The 27,930-nt window shown below is 32.9% G+C and overlaps 1 protein-coding gene across 3 annotated transcripts in view; it reads right to left on the bottom strand.

Moving 5' to 3' along the window:
- Positions 1 to 27,930, bottom strand: part of LOC105454198 — a 165,566-nt gene that overhangs the window by 72,378 nt on the left and 65,258 nt on the right. For all 3 annotated transcript variants that reach the window (XM_011696665.1, XM_011696666.1, XM_011696667.1), the window contains one exon: positions 1,609 to 1,756. In XM_011696665.1, the coding sequence (XP_011694967.1) occupies positions 1,609 to 1,756 (148 nt within the window). The remainder of the gene's footprint in view (positions 1 to 1,608; positions 1,757 to 27,930) is intronic.

Raw genomic sequence — 27,930 nt, 5'->3', positions numbered from 1 at the left:
TTTTGTTGATGCTGTTTGTTACATTATTTATTACACTCTATATTCATCCTTTTTATATTTTGTACTTATTTCATATACGCAAGTAGTGCAAGTTAGAGTTAGAGCGAGCAAAGAATTGTATTCTTCAATAATTTCTCAGAGAGATAAATTAGTCTCTATCTTAATAAAATTTTTATTTGAAGTTTACACAGATGTACAATATTGAATATTTTGGAAAAATTGATTCGATTTTGTAAATCTGTTATTAAAATCAAAATCGTGGGATTTCTTATACATATATAAGTATATCTTGAATTGTAGTAAACAGTTTACAATAAATTCAATAAAAAGAGCGAAAGATTTGATATTATCTCGATTGTCGATCTATCATGGTCGACCTCACATGGTCATTCTCGACTTATCATCGTCCGTCTATCTATCACTCCAGATCGCAATCGTAATTTCGTTCCCGAGGAGGGGCAAGACCCCGCGGAAAAATGATTTTCCGGGATAACAAATCCTGCGATTGCGAAGTAAACGAGGTTACGGGCTTACAAAGGAAGAGAAGGTAGCGGCAGTCATCGTGCTGCTCCTCCTGAAACTGGAGACCGACGGATATCCAATTCGAGCTATCGAAGGTCAAGTCGCCGTGGCACAAATTGCGTTACCGGGATCCCATTTTCCCGGGGCCCCCCCTACGCTGCCCCTTCCGCTATTCTTCCCGATGCAATTTTTCCGCGCCGGATAATAAGTTATTCGATCGCGAATTATCGAATGTTATCAGGCCGCCGATTTCTCACGCGATTCGATTTATCGGGAATGCCTCTCGGGAAGGAATTGAGAACAACATTCGGAAATAACCAAATGATTCACCCTTTTCGCACGATAATCGATTTTCATCTTTCTTTAACGTCGCTACCTTACTTTTATTAATATCGCGGCCTTTTTTAAATTCAGGAAATAAAGTACGTAGTTCGCGGGATTAACGTTTCGCGCGCGTAGTGCGAAAGGATTGCGAAGAAATTATCCCGATGGAATCGGCCAGGCTGCTAAATATTTCCACGAGGTATAATTGAAACGAATTAAGATACGAGGGAAGATAAATGAAATCGGGTAGCCTGCCGATCTAGATATAAATTTGCCATTTATACGGAGACACATTTGATTTTAAACGCATGCAAAAAAAATGAATTTTAATAGCTTAAATAAAAATCAAACCTTTTTTTTTGTTTATGTCTGTAACATCGCTTTCAGAAACACGACAGCGTGCAGCGGTGCAAAAACGAGTTTTGTTTAAAATAATAAAACATAAATCGCATGTAAATTATCTGCCGATTTTTAAATTCCTCGTTTTTAAACAAAATATTTTAAGCTTTTTATTTTCTACAATCTATTATTAAGCATGTTTTCCAGGAGATTTTTGACAGATACATTTTTTTAACATTTTTAGCTATGTTTTTATATAATCTGCTTTCTATCATTCTATTTTTCAGTATATCTAATTGGAAGCATATGCGTATTTTATAAAGATTTGTACGCCGAGCTTTTAATCATTTATTTTTTAATGACTTTATCTCACAATCAGTGACTTAATTTTTATAAATTACAATTTTTTGTTAATATACTTACCGGCCAAGCGGCCGTAGCGTTGGAACATTCGTTCCACATCGGTCTTGCTACATTGAAATGTATTTAGGTTCCCGACGAAAACGCGTGAATTCACCGCCTGTGGGTCCTGCGAATTAGTCTGGTTGCCCACTTTGCTCATCTTCATCGCCTGAAAACAGAGAAAAAAACATTAGAACACCAGTTCTCTTCTATCTTAAACAGTAATGAAATAAAAGACATAAAAAAAGCATCGAAACGCTGTATAGCTATAAAATACCTATACATAAAATATTATTCCAAAAATTAACCAAAAAGTTTTTAATTTATAATAAATACACATACATCTAAAAAAAAATTGATCCGAGACCGAGATTGGAATATAATATATGAAATAACTTTCATACTATATTCCGATGAAAAAGAAAAGTACAGAAGATAAAAGTTAATCTCACGGATATCTAAAATAGAATCTCAAACGAATTAAGATGCGATATAAATCCTCGTTATTTAGAAGCGCTTCATATTTGTTTAATCTATTTAATACACATAGGTCTATTCAATTTCCACATTAATGTCGTGTTATTTTTTTTTTAAGAAGAGGACTGAAGAAATGAGAAAAAGAAAGGATGATGGATTAATTCAATCAATCGGCACAGGCATCGATTAATTCCGCAAAAATGGACGGTTGCCACTAACGATCTCGTTAGTTTTACGCGTTATTTCGCGAAAGTAGAAAACGAACTGTTGCACAATGGGATTGCGAGGCGTTAATTAATCCACGACGCGCCAATTAGCGATTGCGAATGTCCCTTTGATGCTAGAAAGCTATATCTACACATCCGCGTGTATTGTAATCATCCTTGTCATTACTATTTGTTATCATTTGTTTTATTTTGCTTTATATCTGGTACTTTTTACTGAAGTTTATATCAATCATTTGGGTATATGCAGTACAGTACATCAACCGGCGAATTTAGGGCAAATCTGCACGTATTTTACGGAATTTGCCTTAAATAACTAAAATACGTAGTATATAATCTCTCGCAACGTCTAATATGTGTACATGGCATATATCCATGTCGAACATATAACCTATTAATACGTTTAATGATATGTGCACATACGCGCCATATACCGTCTTCGTCGCAATGCTCGAGACGAATATAACCGTATCGAATTCAATTTAAAGGAAACTGAGTCAATGGTTAAGCCGAAGTGGTAAAGCCATTGCGCATAATCCAATATATTACTTAAAGCATTAAATAATATTGAATCGACATTTATCGGTAATAATAATCGACGGAATAATTATCACGCATCGTTGCGGCACGATCGTGCGCGGATCCTTCCGGCGCCGATGTCTTCAATGTAATCCCCACGTTATTTTTGCAACACATCGCGCATATCTTCGCCCTCCGCTGTCGCTCGTCGCACGAATCCAATTTGTAACTTTGATTGCTTGCGACGGAAAAGTTTATCGGGGCGGGGGGCAGGGGCAGGGGGGAGGGGAGGATCATCAAAAAACTCGCATCACCGATAAACGAGAAACGATTATCGATTTCGCAGGTGTATCGGGACGGCGATTGACACCGGCACGACGCCGGTATATGTGTATTTATTAAAGAGTTGTTCTCTCCATAAATATCGACAGTTATACGGCGGGATAGCCCCAGAGGTTGGGGCAGATATTGGCTTGCACGTCAAAATTAGTAATCGACGCGTCGGTGAATTTAATCGACGAAGAATTGTCGTTTCGCTTCCGATTTTACGACGCGGAAGTGAGCCCGGTAACGCCGGCCGCGATTAAATCTATGTCGGACGTTCCTAAAATGTCGGGCTAAGCGTTACTATCGTAAACTTTATCAGCTGATTACTTTGATGACAAAATGTCATAAACATTCTTTAGAATTAAATGGTAAAAGTCGTCAGATATTGATTAATTTCGAGAGATTTGAGTATATAAAATAAATTAACTATTTCTGATTACTGAAAAATGAAAAATATCACAAGATAGCGTTACCGTTTGTTGCTTTATTATCGAAGAAATTAGGGTTATTTAAATTTGTGGCGTGCGATAATCCCAATCAGCTCGGCACTTGGCAATGATTCTCGCGGCGGATTTAATAATTACGTTCTAGTTGGGCCGGACTAGAATTTAGCTGCCACGTCGCCTGTTATTTACGGCACGAGCCAACCCAAAGGTATGCCCACTATTTGAAACGTTAATTGTTCTTAGGTATTTCTTACGCAAATAATCATGAAGACATATTTTCTCAAAGTAAAGTCATATTGAACTGTGAGTTGGAAACTATGTAGAAAAAATTTATTTTCCCTCTTTTTTAAATAATTATTTTACAATAGAATTTTATTTTACGCAGATATTTATCGTAACTTACATTTTATTAAATTTTATAAAATTAATTGTAGAAAACAGTTTTTTGGAAATGTCTGTTAATCAAAGTTTATTTTTATTTCATTTCGGTTGTAACTGGCAATACTATATATAACTTTTTCGCGCAACTCATAATAAAATAGAATTGATAGAAATTCATTTTATTCGTCTGTGATGTAGAATTTTTCTTTTATTTATCTAAAAAATATGTGTGTGGTGGTATATAATATTCTTTGAAAGAAAACCTCAATTTTCCGTAACTATTTTTCTATAATTTAGTATAATTTTATAATTACAATTTATTATTGACTTATTAATCGATGTAATGTTTATATATAAAGGACTACAAATTTATATTATAATTGACGATTAGTATTGGTCAAATTATCTGTTTTTGTTAATATTTTATAGATGTTTGATTTACTTTTATATCTTTAATGCATTTGTGTCTAAAATTATTATTATCGTAGGCTGATTATAGCTATCATTAATATATTAAAATCAACTCCCGGTGACATAAGTTCTGCGATGAAGGAACTTAGGGGATTATTCATAATTTATGTAAGAAACGAAACAAAAGCTGCAAAAGCTGTGACTGTCGCATAATTTTATCCTGCGGACCGTCGAAGTTTGGACGTCCCGATAATTTCCTCTCTTGCGGATTTCCAAGTGGTTTCAACTTCCTCAGATCTTTACATATCCATAGAAACTATACGCGGAAGACATTGGAATAAAATATTGACACGAACTGTCTTTAAAATTCGGCAATTAGCAAAAAATGATTCATAAATATCTTATTGCGAAATTTTGAATAATTTTCACTGATTCATTGAATTACTTTAACAGCATTAGAAAATTCAGTGAATATCGAGTTTCAAAAATCCCTTTTAGATCAGAATATTCAAATAACAGAAAGAGCAGTTGATTTTGGTTCAGTTCAATTAAATCATTGAGGTTTTCGATTACACCGTGTTCTCGATATATTTAATTCTGTCTTGCGCTTTGCGGTTATCAACGCCATTTCACATCAATAAATCGTTACCATAGCAGGTTAATACAATACCGTTTCGTTTGCCGAAAATAGCCAATGACAATAGCTGATAATATGTAATTTTGTTATTAAAAATTTTAGTCAAGTCGAAAGATCAAGTGAATCTTGATCCAAAAAAAGTTGCTTATTGAAAGAGTTTAGTTTTACATTGTTTATAATGATAGTTTTACATAATCCATATGATTTTGCATCGTTGTTATGTTACAGCTCCTGCGAATAAGCTCATGCGCGCAAAATTGATCCCACTCGCAACTTTCCGCACGCGTGCGCTGGGATAATTAGCGCTAATTAGGAAAATTGACGAGCAGAAGACCTTAAATTCTTGGCGAGGGTGCAAGTAAACAATTATGCGCGTTTACCTTTGAACTATTCACGGCAAGACGCGAGCGAATGTGAAGCGAGGTGAAAGTTGTACAAATGTTTACCCTGGAAGTGAACCGCACAAGTGAGAATGAAGAAGATGGAAGTTAAAAGGAAGAAAGGGAAGGAGAATGAGAGAGAGAGAGAGAGAGAAAAGTAGAGATTTAAGCGATATCGTTTATAGAATAGAATAGGAAAGCTTAAATTCGAATAATAACGGCGAGATTTAAAGAATCCGGAACATGATATAATAATACCCCAATGCGCACAGAACATGAGATATATATATGCATTGGGGGACGTAATCTGTAGGATTGGCATATTCATTTTTGGAATCTCGATATAATAGAGATTGCAATCTGGCTTTTTAATTTAAAAAAATTGTACACTCGTGTGGCAACGGTTGATTCAAATTGTTTCATAAATAATTACCGTTTCTCTCAGCTAATAATTCGTAATTCGTAATTATAGATTTACATATTCGTAATCTACATAATTTATAATTACAGATTACACATTAACATATATCATTCTATAATTAATCTGTAATTTATAATTACGAATAAAATTTAAATTTTAATTATTACAATAAACCTATATTCATTGTAAGTAGCAGAAAAAAAACGTTCAATTTTCCAAGATAAAAAGTATACCAAATGTTCACCTTGCTGATGTTTAGCTTGACTGAATTATCGTTGTCATATGTATCACGATTTATTCTTGTACGACGCGTATTCTTGTAATAGCCAATTAAATTATATATTTGACAGTGTATGCATTGTTGCTGTTGCATTGAGTATGCAATGGGGACGCGCTTATTATGATTTGAGATTAGTCGCATTTACAACGTATCGTATAACACAATCTATATATTCATTCGATATTTGAGGAGCGCCTCATCCCAAAATCGAAGCGTTTATTGTAATTAATTCTAAAATGACATGGGGTGGGATCACACGTGATGTTTTTTTGAAAAATAATAAAAAAAACAAAGATAAATGATGTAATTTTGTTGCCGAAAACGTTTGCCGTGTTACGCAACGCGTAAAATTGCAGATCAAATTCTATCTATTATAGATACTCTAAAATAGACTTAATACACTAATTAACGATGGCGTACTGATTATGCTCTGCTACACCAAACGTACGAGTATATTGTGTTAAGTGACGCAATATTGTGCAATCAATAATTGATTACATTGTTAGAATCAGCCACAATGCAGCAAAACTTATTCACACACACATCGATTTGGTTAACATAATACATGTATAATGACGCAATAATAATAATGTTAACACTGACACAAAGAAACCATAAATGAATAATTTTAGCGGAAAATTTACAGATTCAGTTGACACGAACTAGTCCCGTTAACATAATAGCGTGCTAACGTAACAATAAAAAGCGCTAATACAATAATGAAAAGAGAGATGGTAATATAAAATAAAAAAAGAACGTTTCATGGATACAAATTTTTTGTTTGTTAATAAAAATATATCGCGTGTCTATTGATATTAATCATATAATATTAATCATTTTTATATTAATTAATCCACATGGAAATTATCGTTATTATTTAGGTATTCGTGATAACATAAAATGTTTCGAAGATCGAGGAACTTTGAGCGTTGCCGAAAATTTCAGAATTATCCTGTAGATCATGCAGCTCTTCTACAACCATTTTTATCAGAAAACAGTAAAGAACAAGAGAAAGGCTCGAAGATATTCTTGAGCGTCGTCCGCGCAATTGTGGTACGCAAAATTACTTACGATCGCCGGCGAAATCTAATTATCCCCGAACGACCTTGGAGGATTGCCTTGAGCCTCGTTTCGACTTTCGATGTAATCTCGAACTCGCGACGCAATGTTAATTGCGAGGGAGGCAACGTAAATTCAATTCTCTCTGCTGTCTCGCCGCGTCGCGACGACCGACGTAGTAAACTTTACGGCGCGAATTAAGAAGCTTATAAAGAACCCGCCGAAGTCGCTTGATAATTCTACGCGTATCCCGCAGCAATTGCGGTTTAAAAACCGGAAATCCAGCTTAAGAAACATGTCGTTCTCCTTGTCTTATCTCCAATACTTATTATTATTACTTGACGTTAGAAATAGAATTTGTAAATTACAGGTGATTAAAAAAAAAATAAAAATGTTTCTCGCAAACACTGGTCATGGGATTTATAAAAAATGATAAGATTACATTTTTACGTATTAATTTCAATTTTATATACAAGTATTTGGTATTTTAACTGTCATTATCACTGAGACAATTCGTAGTGATTAGTAAATAATATTAGTTAACTTATAATCTTGTTTCTATACTGTGGCGTGATTGTTCTGCAAGATGTAATTGAAATCTACGGCGAAACTTAAAAAGCTATTTGGTGAGAAAACTTTCTTAAAACATAATATGTATTTTTCTTCCGAGTAATTCGATGTGCAACTTTTGTGAAAATAACATTAGTAAAATATTGAGAAACTCTGCTTCGCTCTCTCTTTTGCAGGTTTTCCAATTTCATCGCTCAATGAATGTAACGCTATATTCCAATAGTCAAATGGAAGGACGTTCCATTCTGATGCCAATGTGCTTTTGCTTCATTTATTCGTTAATGCCAATACTAAGCGGTTTCACATCCAGTGCAAACTTATAGCTCCTTGGCAGTGAACAATTTCACACGCATTGGCTCAGTGACATTTGACGTTGCATCAACGTTACCGGGTGACTCAACTTGAAAACAATCCCAGGCTCGTGATATGCATACTTTCCACTTGTCTTTTTGGCAAATCTTCTCTTGAAATATTACCAAAAAATTCGGTTAAATCGCGCAAAGAGACGTATTATAAGTACAAAACACTTAACCTTCGGTTGTCACACTTCACAAAATGACAATATTCGAACTCTATTTAAGAATTCTTGTGATCCAATTAAATTGTTAGTTTTTAAACGGCAGCCTTTTAAAAATTGGTTTTGACAAATTGATCTCAAACGATAAACTTGATCGAAAGAAAAAGGTGTGAAAACCGAAGTTAATAGAATTAAGAATTATCACGTAAATGTATATGCAAAACGCGTTAAGATTGATGTCTCCTGTACCCGCTCTTATGACTTATCCCACAGGACAATCCGCTCGAGGATTCCGCTCACGCGTATGCCGCTTAAGATCCAATTTTTTTCAAGCGGATGCGCCATTCGCCCTTTCCCTCCTCCTTACACTGCGCTTGCATTTGGCTGCGAGTGAATTATTAAAAGTTCACTCAGGGATTCCCGAGAGCGGCACCGGCCTGCGAAAGGAGGATGATTGCAATCACGTCGGCTCGTAAAGTGATCACCAACACGTTTCCAGCTGCATCCCGATGCGCCGAATTGCAGGCCGAATTGCGGACCACTCTAGAATGCATTGTCTTGGAAGAACTGCGCTCACGCGACAAGTGAGGTACATCGCGGCAACATGAAATCATCCTCGCTCGCACGGAAAAAGCAATTTTTCACGCTTTTATTTCTCGTTAATTGGTTTTTTAATTAGTTGTTTAATGAATATTCTGATGTAACATATAATAATTGTAAACATAAAATTGTCGGGTTATACTGGAAGTTGGAAAATTATTATGTGCCTCTAGAAATTGAATAAATCTACTTAAAGATTTTGACTTTTATTATTCCTCAAAGTATCTGCAAATTATCCAAATCTCAAATGTGACATTATCGTTAAATGACTCGAAAATATTTTTATCATCCAGTGAATCTTACTCCATTTTCCACTCAGTTATAATCCGGTGCTCATTTTAAGTTTATTGTACATCTATATATTCAGCCACTGTCGCGACATTTGATTTAATTTTTATATATAACCTCCTTTAAGGAATTACATTTTCAGATGGTATTGATAAAATATTATTCTTAAGTATTTGGCTTTGCGTTGCAAATGCGGCATCATTAATTCGCACGAGCGAACAAGCGTGCGGAATTCCATGACGGGCGAATGCATTAGGATGGTTTTACCACGGTAATTCGATTTCTTCGCGTCGCAATATACAATCCATCCCTTTCGTCCCTTTCATCCCTCTCGTCCCTTTCATCATCCACCTGATAGTGTCCGCGCCAACGTAATTGCGCCAATTATCGCTGCCCTTCCCCCCCCCCCCCCCACCCTCTATTTCCAAGTTTCCACGTTTCTAAGTTGTAAACTCTAAAGGTAATAAATAACGGAACATTAACGTAAAGTAATACAATATCCATAGTAACGTATTTTCCTGTAGTAATGTCTCGCGTTTAGTGAAACAATTCATTTTAGATAGATATTACATTTGTAATTTACATGTATCAAGTTATTAAAATATATATGGTTTTAATAACATATTAAAAAGAAATAGAAATTTCATAAAAAATATATTAAAGCAGCGTACGTAACGTTCTTGAAAATATAATCTTAACTTCTCCTGAAACCTCACTGTGTTGTGGCGGGAAGTAATTAAAATACTTGAAATAATAACATACTAAACGACGTGGGATAAACTTTGTAGAAAACGAGGATTTAGAAAAGCTCACGGAATATTAATAAGATGCACTCTATTCTCCACAATTTTTGTATTTATCTTTTAGTCTACCGTCCACGTAGCAAGAGTGCAAAAGATTTTAGTAGAAAACTTGAAAACAAGAGTAAGCTAAAACTTTCATAGCGCCTTGTTCTCGCATAGTTTTGCACGTAGTGCTAAGAAAAAGAGAGAGAGAGGAACACTTCAATTTCAAAAAATAATAGTGAGAAGTGGGGACCTATTTATTATTTCTAGCAGTCTGTAATGTATTATTCTTTAGAAAATTGACGCATGGAGAACCGTCGACTAAGCAAAACTTTTCGTCGCGCGCGCGAATTTAAGCGACTTAACGGGAAAACAAAGACGAGGATCCCTCATCCCCTCCCTCCCCCCCCCCACTCCCCTTCAAAAAAGGAAACTTCCTCGATTCGTTCCGCTTGCGAATCCTTTAATTTCCAAATTGAATTCTGCCAAGAAAACTTTCCTCTTCCGTTTCCGGCTCGCGTAACTCGATTAATCGACCCACTCGAATCTCCGTCGACCTCCAAAAGTCGATCTCTACAAGATCCCGGCGTGACGATGTATCGTCAGCTCATTCTTCCTTTCTCTCCATTAATTTCTCCCGCACGCAAAATTCAATGTTGATTCTACGATCTGCAAACTTAGAAATTTACGTATCGAAGATATGCACATATATGTGCATCCGCGAAATTCGAGGAAAATCATGATGAATCGTGGGAAATCTACAATAAATCAATAATTCGCCGAATCGCTTTCGAAGTTTTTTCGCGCTATGCAATCTTCGCATCTGCAAAGGGGTAAAAAGAAAACGACACGTTCGCACATCGAACATTAGGAGGAAGCGTTAATACCAATCGGAATCCTCGCGTAATTGATTCCACGTTTTAAGAGCGATCTTCCTCCCCTTCCGAATCTCTCTCGCTGCTTCTTCGCCATCCCTATGGCCAGTCGGCACTTTGTTTCCGGGGCGACGGAGGGCCAGGGGGATGTACGTGATTCGATTTGGCGCATTCCGATTTAAACTTTTTCTCGAATTCGCGAATGCGAGTATCCGGTGACAACTTCGCGCGGGTAATTTCCGTTTGATTAAGGAACCGGAGAAAAAACGTGTTCGACGTGTTTGAGGGTAAAGGGGAATGAGGAATCCAATATTCGCGGTGGACTCCGAGGCGTCGGGGAGGGAAAGGGGGAGAATTAGAAAATGGTCGGCTGGCCGACTGGCCGGTGAAAGGATGCATTATTTATCGGCGCGTTTTTCTTTTCCGACGCGGAATTTATGGTTTTCGTTTGGGCATGAAAGTATGGCTGGAAATTGTTTTATATTAATAGCCAAGCGGATAATAGATAGCTACAAGCAGCCTCTGAACCGTTAAACCGCATTAAGGGATTACTTCCCGCAAATCCCTTCTTAAAAATCTATATAGATTTGCGTTTGAAAAATCTTATTAGTATTTGGAAATAAGAAGTCTAGACGAAATGTCCAAAGTGAAAGCAATTGCGTGTTACGAAGTCACCCATTCTGTCGCACAAAGTGTAGCTTTAATTTATGATACATAAATATTCATGAATTCAGAAATTTCCTCTAGCAGGGATTCACTAATAAATTCATGAAGCAAAAGATATTTGACGATTAAGAAACGAAGGAATAGCGAGAAAATAATCGAGTACTAGCGATACTTGTAAAGTTCGAATTTATGCAACACCTGTGTGAAGATATAAATAAAAAAAGAAGTGTCAAATTTACGACTTGCTTTTTGCGATCCTAATCAAACTTTATTCCCTGCAACTTCCTCCTTTCCAGCTTGCCAGTAAAACCAATATATGGTTTTATATTTTTTAATATATCCTTCACGCCAATTGTGACAAGTTCCAAGATTCATAAACTTAATTGCACACATTATTGAATAATATTAAATGTAGAAAATATTTTTTAAATACATTTGAAATTATTTTACAAAAAAATAGATTATATATACATATAAAAAAAATTAAAAATAATAAGACTAAATAAATTAACTCTCGTATCTTTAATTAAACTTGACTCTAAGCGACAGTAGTTGTAAGGAGTTTCATAAATATTTAATTAAAGTAAAATATAAATGAACTTTTTATATACAAAATTTGATAAAATATCAGTGCGCTCGCATATGCACGCTTTTATTTAGCAGATTTTAATTAAACTATATATTACTGTATTTTTATATACGTAAAAATAACATTTCATTTACAGTACCATCTTATAAATAATTTATAAACGTACGTAAAATTAAAATTTATTTTTTATCTCTCTGCTTGTTGCCAAAATAAAATCTATCTCTCCTGCAACATCTGCTAAAATAAATTTACCAATTTGTTGTAAATTGGTTATACTCATCATGGAACGTGCTGTACGCTCATATCAGTATGTAGATATGATGGATCGAAAAATGGCTAGTGAATGTTAAGACACTCATGACAACCTAACGTACCGCGTTTCGTGCTGTGTAAAGATGGACGCGGCCGATTATTCTGGAATCCAATTTTTCCATCGCGATGCAGTTAACGCTGTCTTCGTCGGCATACAGTAGGCGCCATTTTTACGGCGGCAAACGCCGGTGCCGCGGCACAATCCGCACAGCTCGCGTCCGAATCGAGTTATCGTTCGTCCATTCGAGAGTCGGCCATTCGTCAGCCGCCGGAATTGCTTCTCGAAATGGAGCGGCTCGGTTATAACGGAGTACAGCGCGGCCGCCATTTGAAAGTCAAATACTTGCGTGGCGGAGGACGAGGACGAGGAAAGAGGGAGGGCGAAAGGGGAGGGCGAGGGCGAGGGAGAGGGGCCGGAGATCTCTCGGGAGATCTCAAGACATTTCGTACCATGCCTGATATCCTTCGTAGACCGCAGACTTCATCCGATTAACGCGAGCTCCTATAATGCGGCGCGGAGCATCTTGCCAAATTGGCTACGGTTGGCTCAATTAAATCGGAATCAGCTGATAGGAGGCGTAATGGACATCGAGGGGTGTCGGGATAACGTGGCTCGCACAGCCACGAAAATGGTCAGATTTTCAATTTAGCGGAGAACGCCGGAATTTCGCACCAGTTTGCAAAAGGCATCAAGAAATTCTCAGATAACGTTCGTGTGATATTCATTGATTTTTGCTTACTCTCTCGTAGCTAAATAGGATAATCATTTTGAATGATTATCTTGTTTTTCTAGGAAGATTTTTTGTGTATAGTTTAATTAATATTTTAAAATTTTTTCAGATACACATTAAAAAAATTTAATTAGTGTTAATTAGTGTTTCGTTATTATGTACTCGCTTTACTTCATTATATTATAATGTGCTTATGTTAATTAAAGAATGAGAATGAATATGAAAAAGAATATCACAAACGTTTAAAGCTACCAGTGCTATTTTGATTTGCGACATTTTTTTTAATGTAATATTAAAATTTATATTTTATCAATAATTTTTTGCCAATATTTGTAATAAGCTGAATTTATTATGTTTCACAACTTTTCAGTCTTTAACATTAAATATCATGATAAGTACTTGTTGCTCAAAATTAAATTTCTATGGAAGAAAAATTTACTTAGGAATTTTTCTGAAAGATAAGATTTTCTCATTAATACAATTTCGCTGTTTAATTGAACAAAATCTTTAACTTTCAATCGCCTTCAGCCGAAAAGATATTAATATCGCAACTTTGAAACAATGGCTTTTCTTCTTACTTACTTAGTAGTTAGTACAAACTTTATCATCCTTCCTCGATATAGGAAAGCTGATAGTTGTCTGGGACACTCTACATACATACTACGTTTATACCGCTACTGTTAATATTTCTATAAAATATACAAATAATATATATAATTCCACGAAAAATTATACAAACACCTAAATATTACCTTAAATATACTGTCTATTACATTGCATATTAAATACGATACAATAAAAAGATAATATAATAAGCAAAAGAAATAAATTCTTCAGCCCATTTATTGGAATATAATTTGTTATAACGCGCAATATATTCATGAACAATAAATTTTTCGTTTTTTTAAATAGAAAAAGTCAAATTTCAAATTTTTTTGAAGTTTGCTCTTTTCATATATTCAATACTGTGTATGAGAACCAAGAAAATATTGATCTACTCAATTTTAAAATAAAATACTGATTGTGAGTCGTGCATTGTGTGTAAAATCACGTATCATGCGCGATATTTACTCTTTACAGCCAGCAAAAATAAAGGGCGACTTCAAAAAAGTTGTTCACACACTGCCCTCATCACAGTTACTATAGGTATAATAAAGGTTTGTTTCACTACTACATTATTATGTAATATGACTATAATAGCTTCTCCAACAAGTGAGGGGAAAAACGCCACTTGTTGATCACTTTGATCAACCACTGGATATTATATTATTACTCATTCCTGTAATATCACTACCTTCTTTTTGAAATACTGAGGTCAAAGAAGAAATAGTTATTGTAATAAAACAGGTTATTAAATATCCTATCCTTAAAATACTTTTATAATGAAGGAAAATTGAAAAGAATTACATCAATCAACTCTCCATCGGTAGAATCGACTATCATTTACACAAACTGACGATAAATGAAATCCAATATCACATTTCGATAAATAACTTTTGTATAAATGGAAACGAAATTGTATTCTGACGAATGTGTATTCTCGTTTAAAGCATTTCTAATCTTTTTCAAATAAACTTTAAAGAGATATTTCTGAAAGAAAATTCTAAAAAAAAAAAAAAGATACAGACATAGAAAAATTGAAATAACTGACATGTAAAAATAAATCACCAATGAAATACTTTGTAATAAAATAAATAGTGATTTGTTGTTTGTTCTTATAATTTTTTATGTGTGAAATATGTTCCAGATAAACAAAGAAAGAAAGGTATATTGAGAAATGAATTAGGTTTATAAAATTCACTAACTTTAAATTGCATTTTCGCTTTATTTGCAAGGAACATCTCAGTTTGTACCACATACGCGAATTCAACCCGCTGCAGGTAATTGAATAAGCGACTCAAGTAAAAAATAATATAAAGTTTCGGATCGATTCGCCAAGTTGGCGACTATGACGGTACAACACGGACGGACCGAAATCACGCTCTGATATATAGATTAAAGTTAGTTGTCGCGTACGCCACGCGTGACGGGACGAATCGCGTCGGGACGCCGCACGTCGAAATCCGCCGCCGCCGTGACGGAGTTCCGCGTAGTTACAGTTTCGATTGCGGGCGTCGCGACACCCCCCGGCGACCCCCGCCCTCGTCCGTTGCAACCGTTCGTACATTCGTGATCTTGCTGAACAAATGAATTTTACTCGTAACGCGCGCGAATCGAATTTCAGACAAATTATTATTATTACGCGTGAACTTACTTCGAGTTCTCTATTTCTCGGTCTATAAATCTCATCCAAAAACGTAAGAAATGTATAAGTTATCGCGAGCGAAATGATCGGACGTGAATTAAGGATTAATTCAATATGAAGTAAAATTTTGCAATTAATTCATTATAAACTGAGGTTTGTTTGTAGATTGACATAAAATTTAATTCAGATCACCGCTTTTATTTCATATATAAATTCAATTTACCTTATGAATAACTGTTATTACTCCGAATTATATTAAATTTGAATGCGGTGTGTATCCAAATTTATTTAATTTATATATATATATATGTATATATATATATATATGTATATATATATATATTAATTTTAATTAATTTATTATAGGAATTAAAGAGATAATTTGATTTCGCAATAAATAATAAAAATAATAGTTCCAATAATAATATTTGTCCGCAAAAGCGAATCATCTCTTAGAATGATGCAAACACGTTACAATATCATGAAAAATTAATCTGAAACGATATTTTCTTGCATTATTATTATGCGTTGAAATAACAATACACCACGGATCATACGATCAACGTCGCCATTAATCAGTGTGTTGCTTCCATTCGTACAATAATTTCATGATAATCCGCGTGTGAAATCACCGTGCTCGCATCTGTCCCGTTTGTTTAAACAAATACACCTCGCGTTTTCACGCGATAGCCAATCAGTGGACGACACTGATTAGAGCAACTTTATTAATTAATTCCGGAGCAAAGAAGAGCCGCTCTATATTGGACGATTAAACATTGCGCCACGACGTGCAAAAAAGATCCCGTCATACCTCTCAATCTTTTCGTAATTCTGCTAATTGCGAAAAGATTTGAATTAATCCATTAAGACGACGATTCACGGGTCAAGTATCCATTTTAATGATTCACCGATAGTTAAATATTTTCACAACGGATTAGCATAGCTTTCCAACTGAGTTTTCCCATTTTCAAATAATCTGATATTCATGTTCATTAATGTTATTATCATTATTGTTGCGTACATTAAGCAATGTTTAGATAAACTCCGTTAAAAATATATCAAATTTTGAAATGTTTTTTTACCGTGAATTGAACGCACGAGACTAATTGAAACTATATATTAATTTTACAAACCATTTTTGCATTTCCGTGAAAATGGATTTCGATATATTATTTTAAAATGAGGCTATTTCGTAGAAATATTCTGAAACTTTTATATGTATTAACTTACTACATTATATTTATATCCGGTCTATCTCATTTAAATAATCTTACATTTCTTCTAAAAGAAAATTTCCGTAATTCTTATTAACTCAGCGAGAGGATCGTCAGATTACTTTTACGAGAAACTTTAATATCAAGATGGGATAAGCCGATAATTGGACGCCATATTGACGCTTTTCGCTTCCTTAACGAGATGCAAACGCATCGCCTCGGACTTTATTATAAATATAAATTCATGGCGAGGGCGACTGCTGTTTCCATACATCGTTAGTATATATTATGAAGTGTTAATAGAAGATCTCAACTTGCATTAACTCCTCTAGTCATGATAAATTCATAACGTGCAGTCCTGACACTATAGTTATTAGAGAATTCATCATTAAATCTAAAGCTGCGAATTGTAATATGCATTCTGCATTACAAACTGTTATAAATCATTTCATTCCGGATGTAATGCAATATGGAATAGTATTCCGTAATACACGTGCGCGCGTCATTATTTTTGCAGTAATTCACAAGATCGGCAGCGCGTACGTTAAAAGACGCGTCATTAACGCTGGTCGATTTATTCTGGAAAATTTCATATTACGTCACACCCTTCGTTTTCCACCTCTTGTTACACGCGTGCGTTGTTATTCACCGCTAAATGCGTACGTTATGTCCGCATAAATAATTATTCTATATGCGGACACGTCGTGCGGAATCGTTTTAATCTAGACTGGATTGCATCCAACTTCGCGTTACAGTTGTTTCGTATATATTCGAAATAGAATGATTCACAGACAAAGACCTTGTTCTAATTCGACCTGTGAAAATTCAAGAAGTACGTTGAATCATTTGAGCAGGTGCACTTAACGCGCGTCGCGTTGCATCTTGCAACTTATATTTATTTACTAGTTAGCACTGGAGACGTCGCTAGAGATTTAATCGCGAATCTGTTAAATAACAATTAATATCCTTCTTTCACTTCGTACAATGTGCGATCAAATATTTTCATTATGCATAATATTAAAATTATATTTCACGATTGCGTGTGCAAACGGTTAATATATTATACATATGGACTAATTTCATAATTAAGTAAAATTATTACGATGTTATATCTTGAGGATATTGATATTAAAAATTCAAGAAAGTGAAGAAAACATGATAATTTAATATCGAAAATTTTATCAAATTTTCGTCTAAAACAGTCAATCATAGTTTATTAAATATTAGAATTTTAACTTTATTAATTATGCTTATAATGTACTTATTTAACTATTTTTATATTATTGTAAAAATTTGTCAAATTTGTTACTGATAACATTAATAGAACGTTTAAGACTCTATTTAATCTATTTAATAGGATTAAGATCTTAGAGAAGAAATAATTTACATTCATGGATTCATTGTTCCTTCCAATCCATAAATCTTATAGATACATCTTCTAAGTTTATAGACTATTAATCCCATAAACCTTTAGCAAACGCTTACTCCATAGATAGATATACATATCTATAGATTCAACGACATATGAATTAAAACTGCATCTCCAAAAACCAACAAAATAAACAAAATTTTAGAATTCTAGCTGGAACACCGAAACATTTCTCTGAGTGGCAAAAAAATAAACGTTAAATATTTATATCCTTTTGTCAGACATCCATTTATCATAGAATTTCATTTTATCGAGAAGCAGTCAGAATTTAATGTCAGTGAATGCAGATTGATATATCTATAGCTAGTTATAAGTTACCAAATACCTTTGCTGACTCGCAAAACCGATTATAAGCAAAAACACAACTTTATATAGCATTGAATAGACTTTTATGTCAGTAAAGTTAATTATTAATTGTATTAATTACATATATAATTATATTATTATGTAACTACATAACTAAATATTTATATAATTATATAACTATCATATAGCTATATATATATATATATATGATTATTAATTGACGTGACTTTAGAAATGATTCAAGTAGAATAGTTTAAAATTAAACCGCCGTCAGCTTCTTTTTACACGTATGTAAAGTCTCCTAATCGTCAAAAGCATTCTTGCAACCACATATGCATGTATTATAACGAAAGGCGGACTTATACCTTAGGCATTTATTTAATTAGTATTAATTATGGCTAATGCATCAACTGTGTATGCGAAATCAATAGTCAAGTATCACACTCAGCGAATATGTATCGATTACCTCTTACAGTTCAGATATGGAACATGAATAAATATAGTGTACAGCATAAGACGTGTACAAACACACGTACGGTATAAGGATACGGCTTTTTTCCTTTAGAAAATATTTTCAAAGTGACAGGCAGCTCACAGATGCAATTTTCATTGATTTAAGAAATACAGATGACAATTTGATGAATCGGTTAAAAAAAAAACGATAAATTAATAATTAATTCAGCGTAGTGAGAATGGCGTTTTTATTTCAATAGATCTATTTCTACAAATATCAGGACAATTAAGTTCTTTACATAATTAATCATTTCAATATCTTTACTAATTGTAAGAATAATTGTTGATAATTTCAGAAATTCGTTGTATGTTAATACGTTTTTCACCTGCCATCATTTGTACGTTAGTTCGTTACTTTGTCACAGATTTTTTTAAATAAAGCAACAATGCTTTTGATCTGTGACATTATATTTAAATAGATGCATACGTGTGTATATAAGAAGTATATATATATATATCTCCCGCGGCCGCCGGTTAAATGTCAAACGAAGTAGGTAGATCAAGATTATTCCTCTTTCTGCCTTAATTGGTATCATGTTCCTATAAATTACGATTAAAAAAAATAAGCAAAGAATACAATAAAAAAATAAAACAAACTTTGAACTTTTAATTTTTCAACTGACAAAAATGAATATAATTTACTTTTTCTGTTAAACAAGTAAATATATAATTATTTCCGCGATACAAATAGTTTAACGTCTGATATATTTGCAGATTAAGTAAACATTTCCTCTATGCATTACGCAGAATACAGTTTTTCTTTTCTTTAATTATATTATAAACGAAATATCCGATATCTTAAGAAGGAAGTACGTCAGACATAGACTCGAATATTTAAAATGTTCATTTAATAATCAGTAGTTATTAATATTGCTATTTTTATATGATAGTCAATATAGACGTAAATATATAAAAGACAAATCTATTTTTGCATAGGCCATTTTTTCCTACAATTAATAATGCTGATTATGGATAATAGACACAAATTATATATATTTTACCTAATCTGATGAAACTTATTAAAAATGTAGTAAATTTCTACGTCAAATTTTGTTTAATACAATTACATAAATTTTCAGTGTGATAGTAGACTAATTTATATTTTTTAATAAATAAATATAGTATTATTGCAAAAAATTGATTTAATTTATAAATGGGGAAATTTAATTTTCTCCGTGTCATTTTTTAAAATAAGATTGATTTAATCAATCCATAGCACGGAATTGCTCCATTTATCTTCATGTGAATGCTTTTTACGCTTCAACGGCAAATAGTAATGGTCGAAATATTACCTTTAAGTTTCAATGCGTTGCTTGTTTGTTCAAAAACAATGGATTGTTATACGGTACTACCGTGTCGACGAGTCCCTTACGAGAAGCAGGCACAAAAGGGGAAAGCGGCAGATTAATTTGCGCCCCGGCTTCCATGTCTCGTTTCGAAATAAAATCGTTAAATAATTAATATAGTTTATTAAAATAAAACGGATGCGCAACGCTTCTATTCCGTGCGGAACAAAAGGGCGCCGCGGCACCATCGTCATGTCAGCCCTTTTCGAGGAAACTCGCGGGGTCGTTAGCGGTGCGAACTTGTTATTGCATATTGTCGAACGTCACATTGTCTGTCTGGCGATATTGCAGTTTGCATTAGCTCACGAAATCGCGAGCAAGTCGTTCGCGCGGAATCACCCGCGATTCCCATAATTCCAGCGGTCGCTTTGTCGCAACTTCATCGCAATGTTGTCGCAACGGGACTTTGTTGCAGCCGTTAATTAGCAACTCCAAAATAGATGTCAAAAAGTCGTGTACCTGTTACCGGCGCGAATATATACAGAGATTCACGGCTCTATTGGACGCCAATTATTTCAACCGAGTTACATGCATTTTATCTGCAATTATTGAACGTATAAACATGCAGTTCGTATTTGCCACGCTCTCGTGTCCGTGCATCACGTGCAAATAGAGATGGGATAAAGTCAATATGCAGAATGTCTCACAACTCGCGACCTTAATTTCGATGGCAGGTGATAAATTTAGATTCCTCTTTAGCAAAATGTCAAAGGTTGGCATTTAAATTTTATCGATCCCTTAATAGTTTAATACATTACGACATGCGACTTATGTAATTTAATGCTGTTCGGATACAATAAATTTTTTCCATTTTCATTTAATATGCTGAATATTAAGTAAGTCTAAATATTATAATATTATGTCTGCTAGGTTATATCGACATTAGTAACAATAAAAAATTATTGAAATTTAATTTAAAAATTTTAAATTCGATAAATTTTTGCACATAATACAAAGCAATAAATAATCTTCAATATTCTCTATTACGATCAGTGTGGAGTAAATTATTTTGAAAAAAATATAACAAATTTTCCTGCATTCTTTTTTAATTGAGTACTAAACGAATTGATCTTCTGTTAATTAATAAATGTTAATACAGCTACTTATAGATGATACAATTTATTCATTTTTATGTAAGTTTTTTATGGTTTATTACTGGGATTATTTTTATTTGTGATATTTTATGTGATTATTTATATTTTTATAATTATTTCAAATTAGATACATGTTAAGAGTCGCGTGAGAAAAAGGGGAAGAAATAAGATTGCTAATGATAGATTAAGTCACATTAGGCAGTCCGCCAAGCAGTCTAATAGTGATGCATTCTTATGCCTCGCCAGACGATAGATCGCGATTGAGGATTAGAATTGCTCAAATTATTACGTGATATTTCATTTAGCGAAATTAATTTAGCGGCAATTTGATTCCATTTGAAAAGCTGCTAAATTATACCTATTTTCAGAACAAATTACCAATATACAGTAAATGTCGAACAAATTTTTTGAGGTTCATATACAATATAGTTTTTTAATTAAATTCGCTAAAAAAATCTTTTATAAGCGGCACGTACGCGCGCACATATACACATAAACAAAACAGAGCTTTTTACAAAACAAAATTTACTATTTATGGAAGAGAGACTGATTTTCGAATCGAAATAAACTATTACATGCTAAAAATGTCGCTTTAATCAAATACATTCGCTTTTCATATGTTACACATATTAAAAATTCTTTATATATTGTGCATATTTTTAATTAAAAATTTTTTTAATTATACAATATAAAAGTATTAAGTTCAATATATTGTAATAAATATAATTTTTTAAATAACTCATATTTTAATTAGTATAAAAATATCCGTAGATTCAAATATTATCTCATAAAAATTGCTTTATCTATATAAAATGAGAAATTCATAATTAATTTTGTCTTACATTTCTAGACATTTCTAACTTACATTTTTTCAGAATTGTTTTTTACAATCTAGTTATGTTAAAATTAAGTGCATACGTTTTATTTAAAATCATCTTTTGTATCACATGCGCATAATTGATTGCAGTTGACGTGACCATATTGTAAAAAGAAATTCTTTATATATTTAAATTAAAACATTTTCAAGAAATATATTTTTAATACAGCAGTGATATTGTATATGAATTAGATTTCACAATAAGCGGCAAAACGGAGAAATTATTTAAAAGTGACTGAAACTATAAGAATCAGACTAGAATATAAAATAACTTATTGATAAACGGATTTAAACATTTCTATCTATTTAGCTAAATGCAGAAATTCATGAATATCTCAGTTTTTATTTTAAATCGGATTATATCGAAACGTGTCACATAATACTTGTTTACTTAATTATCAAAGTGCAAAAATAATTTTTAGAAATCCCTAAAATGAGCATGAGTAATTGATATTCAGAATATTTGCTTCTTGGTTTGCTGTCTTTTTTTCTTTTATTTGTATATATTGCTAGCGGAGAGACAATTGATCATGTTGTTGTGTACTTCTTCTATTTAATATTAAAACTTTGTTTTCTATGTATTAATATTATAATTTTTAATAAAAATTTTTATTTCATGATGTTCGTAAGCTAAAATTAATTAAAAATGAAAGTCATAAAGTTCTCGCATTTAATCGTTTATAATCCTGGCACATATCTACTTTTTACTTACATTTTGTCATTTTGGTTTAGATTAGTTTTTTCATCTTTTCAATGATTTTGTGTAATATATAAATCGTTATTTTATTTAATTTATTGTTTAGAGAAATAAATTTCTTTACTTAATTAAACAAACATACAGATATTATATATAATTTGTGCAAATTACTTTGAGAAATACTATTATAAGTACTTTTTTATTTAATCTATTCTAATTTTTCATTAAATTTGTTTGAAGTTTTAATATCGTGTAATTTATTAAAATGTCTTTTTCTATCGTATTATTAATAATCATAGTTACTTAGAACGAATTTATGAAATTAGTTCGACTTATGTTCTCGCTGAACATAATTCGTAATTTAGTCATTAATTAGTCTCATTCATCTTTTCACTACAATTAAAATATAGAATTTCCAGAGAAGAGTATTATCTATGTGCCGAATATAATGTTTTAATTAAATAAAATTTTGTTTAGCTTGGTCAACAATTTATCGTCGAATTTATATACAAACGAAATTAATTTTTCCCTTAAATAAAGAATTGAAAAACAATTAATTATTTAATTCCGATTTTGATAAAACTATGCGAGTATCTTATCTAGGCTAACAAAATACATATATAATTAACTCATTTGTTTCATTTTCATGGATGGCCTAGTTACAATCACCGAGGTATTTCAATCGGTCTTATCGTCTTTTCTTTCTGGAATGGCTGTCGGTGACATTCGATACTGCAAAGTCGAAAATCCGCGGTGGTGTCCAATAAAGACGAAATTGCACGATCCAAACACACGAAATATACGCATTGATGTTTAATGCAAAATTCAAATTGCCTTCCGTCGTCCCTCTCCTGCCGCGGAAACATATGACGCAATCTTGGCAGGTATTGTCAGGAAACCGGCGACATCTTTAATGTATGAGAGAGAGAAAACGGGTAGGGTACGTAGCTGCGATGTAATTGTCGATACGAAAAGGGATGAAAGAGAAAGGAAGGGATATGAAGATTGAGAAAGGGTAGAAACGTCGACATGCGTAAATTCCTATTAGAGAAAATCGTGTAGATTTACATCGATGTTTGGAAACTCATCTCTGAAAAATACGATCTGCGAGATTTTAAAATCGAAATAAAAGTATAAATTAACTATTCAAAAACGCGTAGATATTAAATAACCAAAATTATAAAATATTGAAAAAAAAACCTTTACCAATATTTTCCGTCTATGTTTTTTGTACAATATGATTACTTTGTTTAAGCAGAATTTTGTATTTATACATAAATTTAGGCTAACTTTATGATAAATGAGACATTGCAATATTTTCTGAACAAATGTAACTGATAATTTTGTAATAAATAACGATGTTTATTAAATATACCATTGGTACCGGTTTTATTATTTTTTCTTGCTCTCGCATTAGCAATAGAACTTTCCAGTGGAAAATATTTCATTGTCACATGATATAATTATTTCAAATAATATTCTCGATTACAATCGTTTTCCTTCATTATTATTTCTTGTTTTTAACATATTTATTGTAAAACAGACCGTGTAGAATTTACGGTTGTTTTTTTACAATCGCAGAGATTGAAATCAACCCGTATTCAACCTCCCACGGCAACGTTCATATATGTTAATATATATTGTTGTGTGTATGTAATAATTTATATTGTAGATATTTTATGTTAGTACAGTAATTTTCACTACGTAGCGAAAGCATAAAAAATATATTTCGAGATACAATATCTCTCCTGTGTAAAGCGATGCACTTAACGGTTAAATGTATCTCATTCTGTTTATTTAACTCACGGATAGGATCGGGATGGGCGGAATAACGAGGACCCGGAAGACGAGAAGACACTCGAAGTAATGCGAGTCGAGCCGGCCGGGTAACCGTTGGCGTTGATCCAAACCGTCTTACTCTGTTCGAGGTGCATTAAGACGCCTCGTTAGTCACGCACGGCTAATGCATAAATCAGAAAAATGTCCGGGCGCGATCCAATTAATTTCCTATCGTCACCGTCATAACGATGGATTTGTGCGCGCGATTTTGCAACAATGGCCATAGATTGAGAAGCACAAAATAATGTTGAAAACGGAAAGACAGGATGTACTTTATCATAGTCGCATATTCTTCGCGCTCTCCTTGCAACATGCAAATAAAATTTGTTATATTAGCTCACCGCTATGACCTTTCTCATGTCTATGTTTATAACCATAATGTACATTTTATCGCATGACGCTTCTTTTCAATTTATTCAAAATTATCTTTTAGCATCAATTTTGCATAATATTATCAGTCTTATATTAGATTTTAAATTCGTTAAGTCAAAAGTAATTAATTATATTAATAATGGAACTGTTAGACGCGATAAATTTATTGTGTGTGTATTTCTTGCTTAAGAAAATAAAATAATTGTGACCTATTTAAAAAAATCTCTATAATAGTTCTGATGTAATTTGATTTATAATTATTGACTTACACGGATGGCTTAAATAGACCAAGTTAATTTAGAATCTAAAATATCAAATCAAATAAATTTATTGAACCAAGGACTTTTGAATATGTGAGAATCGATATTGATACTACATTATTATTGTTAATTAACAATTAATATAAGCATAATTAAATCTTTATGCATTAATAAAGTTTCTATAATATGGATAATTTAAAGTATTAAATAAAGGTTATTATATCTCAACTATATTTAACTCTTATTAACATGATGTGATCAATAGTTGGATTTAACTATCTACATTGCCGTTTACAATCATCACAGTAGAAGTCTTTTTCATGTACAAAGAACATAAATCACATAAGCTATTTGTGATTAGTACATTTCTTTTCATTTTGTATATGTATAAAAGATTCAAGTAATCACGGATTGTATGGATGCGCGCGCGCGCGCGTGTGTACTCGTGAATAAATGAACATCACACTAAATTCACAGTAACAGCAAGTGAATAGGATTAGAGGATGAATTGGATTTTAAATTAGAAATTCGTTCGCTGACTCGCTTCATCTTACTTTACTAACTGTCGTGGTTGGTAGAAAGCAGTTACTCTTACATCCCATCGCAATGTTGTCCTTTTACTTTTTACTCGCTTCACCTTCCAATCCTATTTTCTTTCGTCGTCTCTCCTTTGCTGCACCATACTTACTAAGCTCTACTAGCGTGGAGTAAACTTTTTCCGGCACAATATATTCGGCTCAAACTATATTTTCTTCATAAGCGCAATATAGCGAAAGTTGCAGCGCATTTAACGAACTGACGAAAATCATTCAGAGAAAAATCAGATAATTACGTTCAAAACGTAATAGTTAACTATTTGTAAAATACAGAAATGCTGCTCCAAATTGTGTTTGGTTGACATTTTTTTAAACCTAGTTTCGCTATGCATATATATATGCTGAATATTCAACGTGATGTAATGATTTACACGATGAATCGGTGTTGCAATTTTATAAAATATTATGTAAAATGTGCGATGTCAAAAACGCAACATTCTGCTTTCCAATTCCTGCAATTTGTTTACGTCAAACGATCCTTTCAAGATCGCGCATTAATTATGCATCCGATCTATTAACTTTTATCAAACTTTCAGCGGAACGAGCTCCGCGTTCATACACCATGAATATTTATAAATAATTTGGCATGCATAGCATAAACAGATGTTAATTAGCAATATGCGATCGGGCGGCATCGCTACCGTTTTCAAGCGTTCATTACATATGAAAAAGAAACGCGTCAGATGGGATTTTTGATTATCGATTGCAAACGAATATGAATTTTAACTTTATTCATGTTGGTGTTTTTATCATTTTCCTCGCATTTTCGATTAAACGGCAAATAATTTTCATAAGTAAATTTCCATGTTACGAATATGTCGGGTTTGATTTGTTATTTGCGAACTAAAATTTCTCTAATTTAGTGATTTTAATAAGATTGTTATATTTTATTATTTTATTTATTTTTATTATACTCAATTATTAATTGAATGTAAAAATTATTTAATTCACCTGTGATAACAAACAGGAAACATTTGATAGCAATCTTCCATCAACTATCAAATTATGTGTATTAATAGCATCAAACAATTATTGTGAAGTAAGTAGCAAATGAGCTACCTTGCGATGCTCATTATTTTCTGCTGCATGTTAAATTTATTTTAGTAAAATCTTTTTATTCCATAACTGGCTCGTTAATATATTATATCATAAAAAAATCGCTAGTAATACTTTCTTTATATGCTTTCTTTGAATATTTCTTCCTTTATATTTTTCAATACATACACATACACGCACACACAAGATGTCATAAAAAAAATACAAAGAGAATATTTCTTAAAGAAAAAGCATGTGAAAAGAAGATACTGCTAGTAACTTGAAAAGAGAGAAATTTTATATTTATAACAAAATTAAATTTACAAAACATATAAATATATGTATAAAATGATTATAATTCAATTTTGTTATAAATACAAAATATTCTTTGAAAACTCGATTTTTTTAAGTCTCGCATTAATAATATAATAAATAAATATATTTTAATTCGATAAAATATATCCCGTGTAAAGTTTATTTATTATCTGTGATTATTAAAATATCTTTCGCTATCGGAGAAAAACTAAAAGTTAAAAAAGAATGAAGAATGAGTGAGCTCATCGACGGAATGTGTAGCCGCATTTTCCGGACGAACAATCGCCTCGACCGCTAACGTCAACGACGCGCGTCGCGTTACGCCGCCGCCAAAATTAGCGCGCGCTTCGGTGAGTCAATTCGCGTGGCACACACGTCGCATTCCGACTTTACATAGAGCCGCACCCCACAAATAAGCCGCACAACCACTTGATCCAATCGTCACCACGTAATTCCACCTTCTTCTTGGCATGACAACTCGAATGCGTGGAACGACGGTTCTCAACCGAGAGAGAGAGAGACTCCGAGTAGTGGACAGTAGTGTTTTTCTTAAACGTCGATATTCCAATTTAACATTAATTTTTCCTATCGCTTATTCGACATTTAATATTAGGAATTCTATTCTTATCACGTGACAGATACTTTATTTGCGCCAGTTTGAATATCGTATTCCGTAGATTTTGAAAGTAATTTTAATAAAATTCGAATTA

This window comes from Wasmannia auropunctata, unplaced genomic scaffold, assembly GCF_000956235.1.
Source record: "Wasmannia auropunctata unplaced genomic scaffold, wasmannia.A_1.0 LD335987.1, whole genome shotgun sequence".
Taxonomy (NCBI): Eukaryota; Metazoa; Arthropoda; class Insecta; order Hymenoptera; family Formicidae; genus Wasmannia; species Wasmannia auropunctata.
This window is presented reverse-complemented; position numbering and strand designations above follow the sequence as displayed.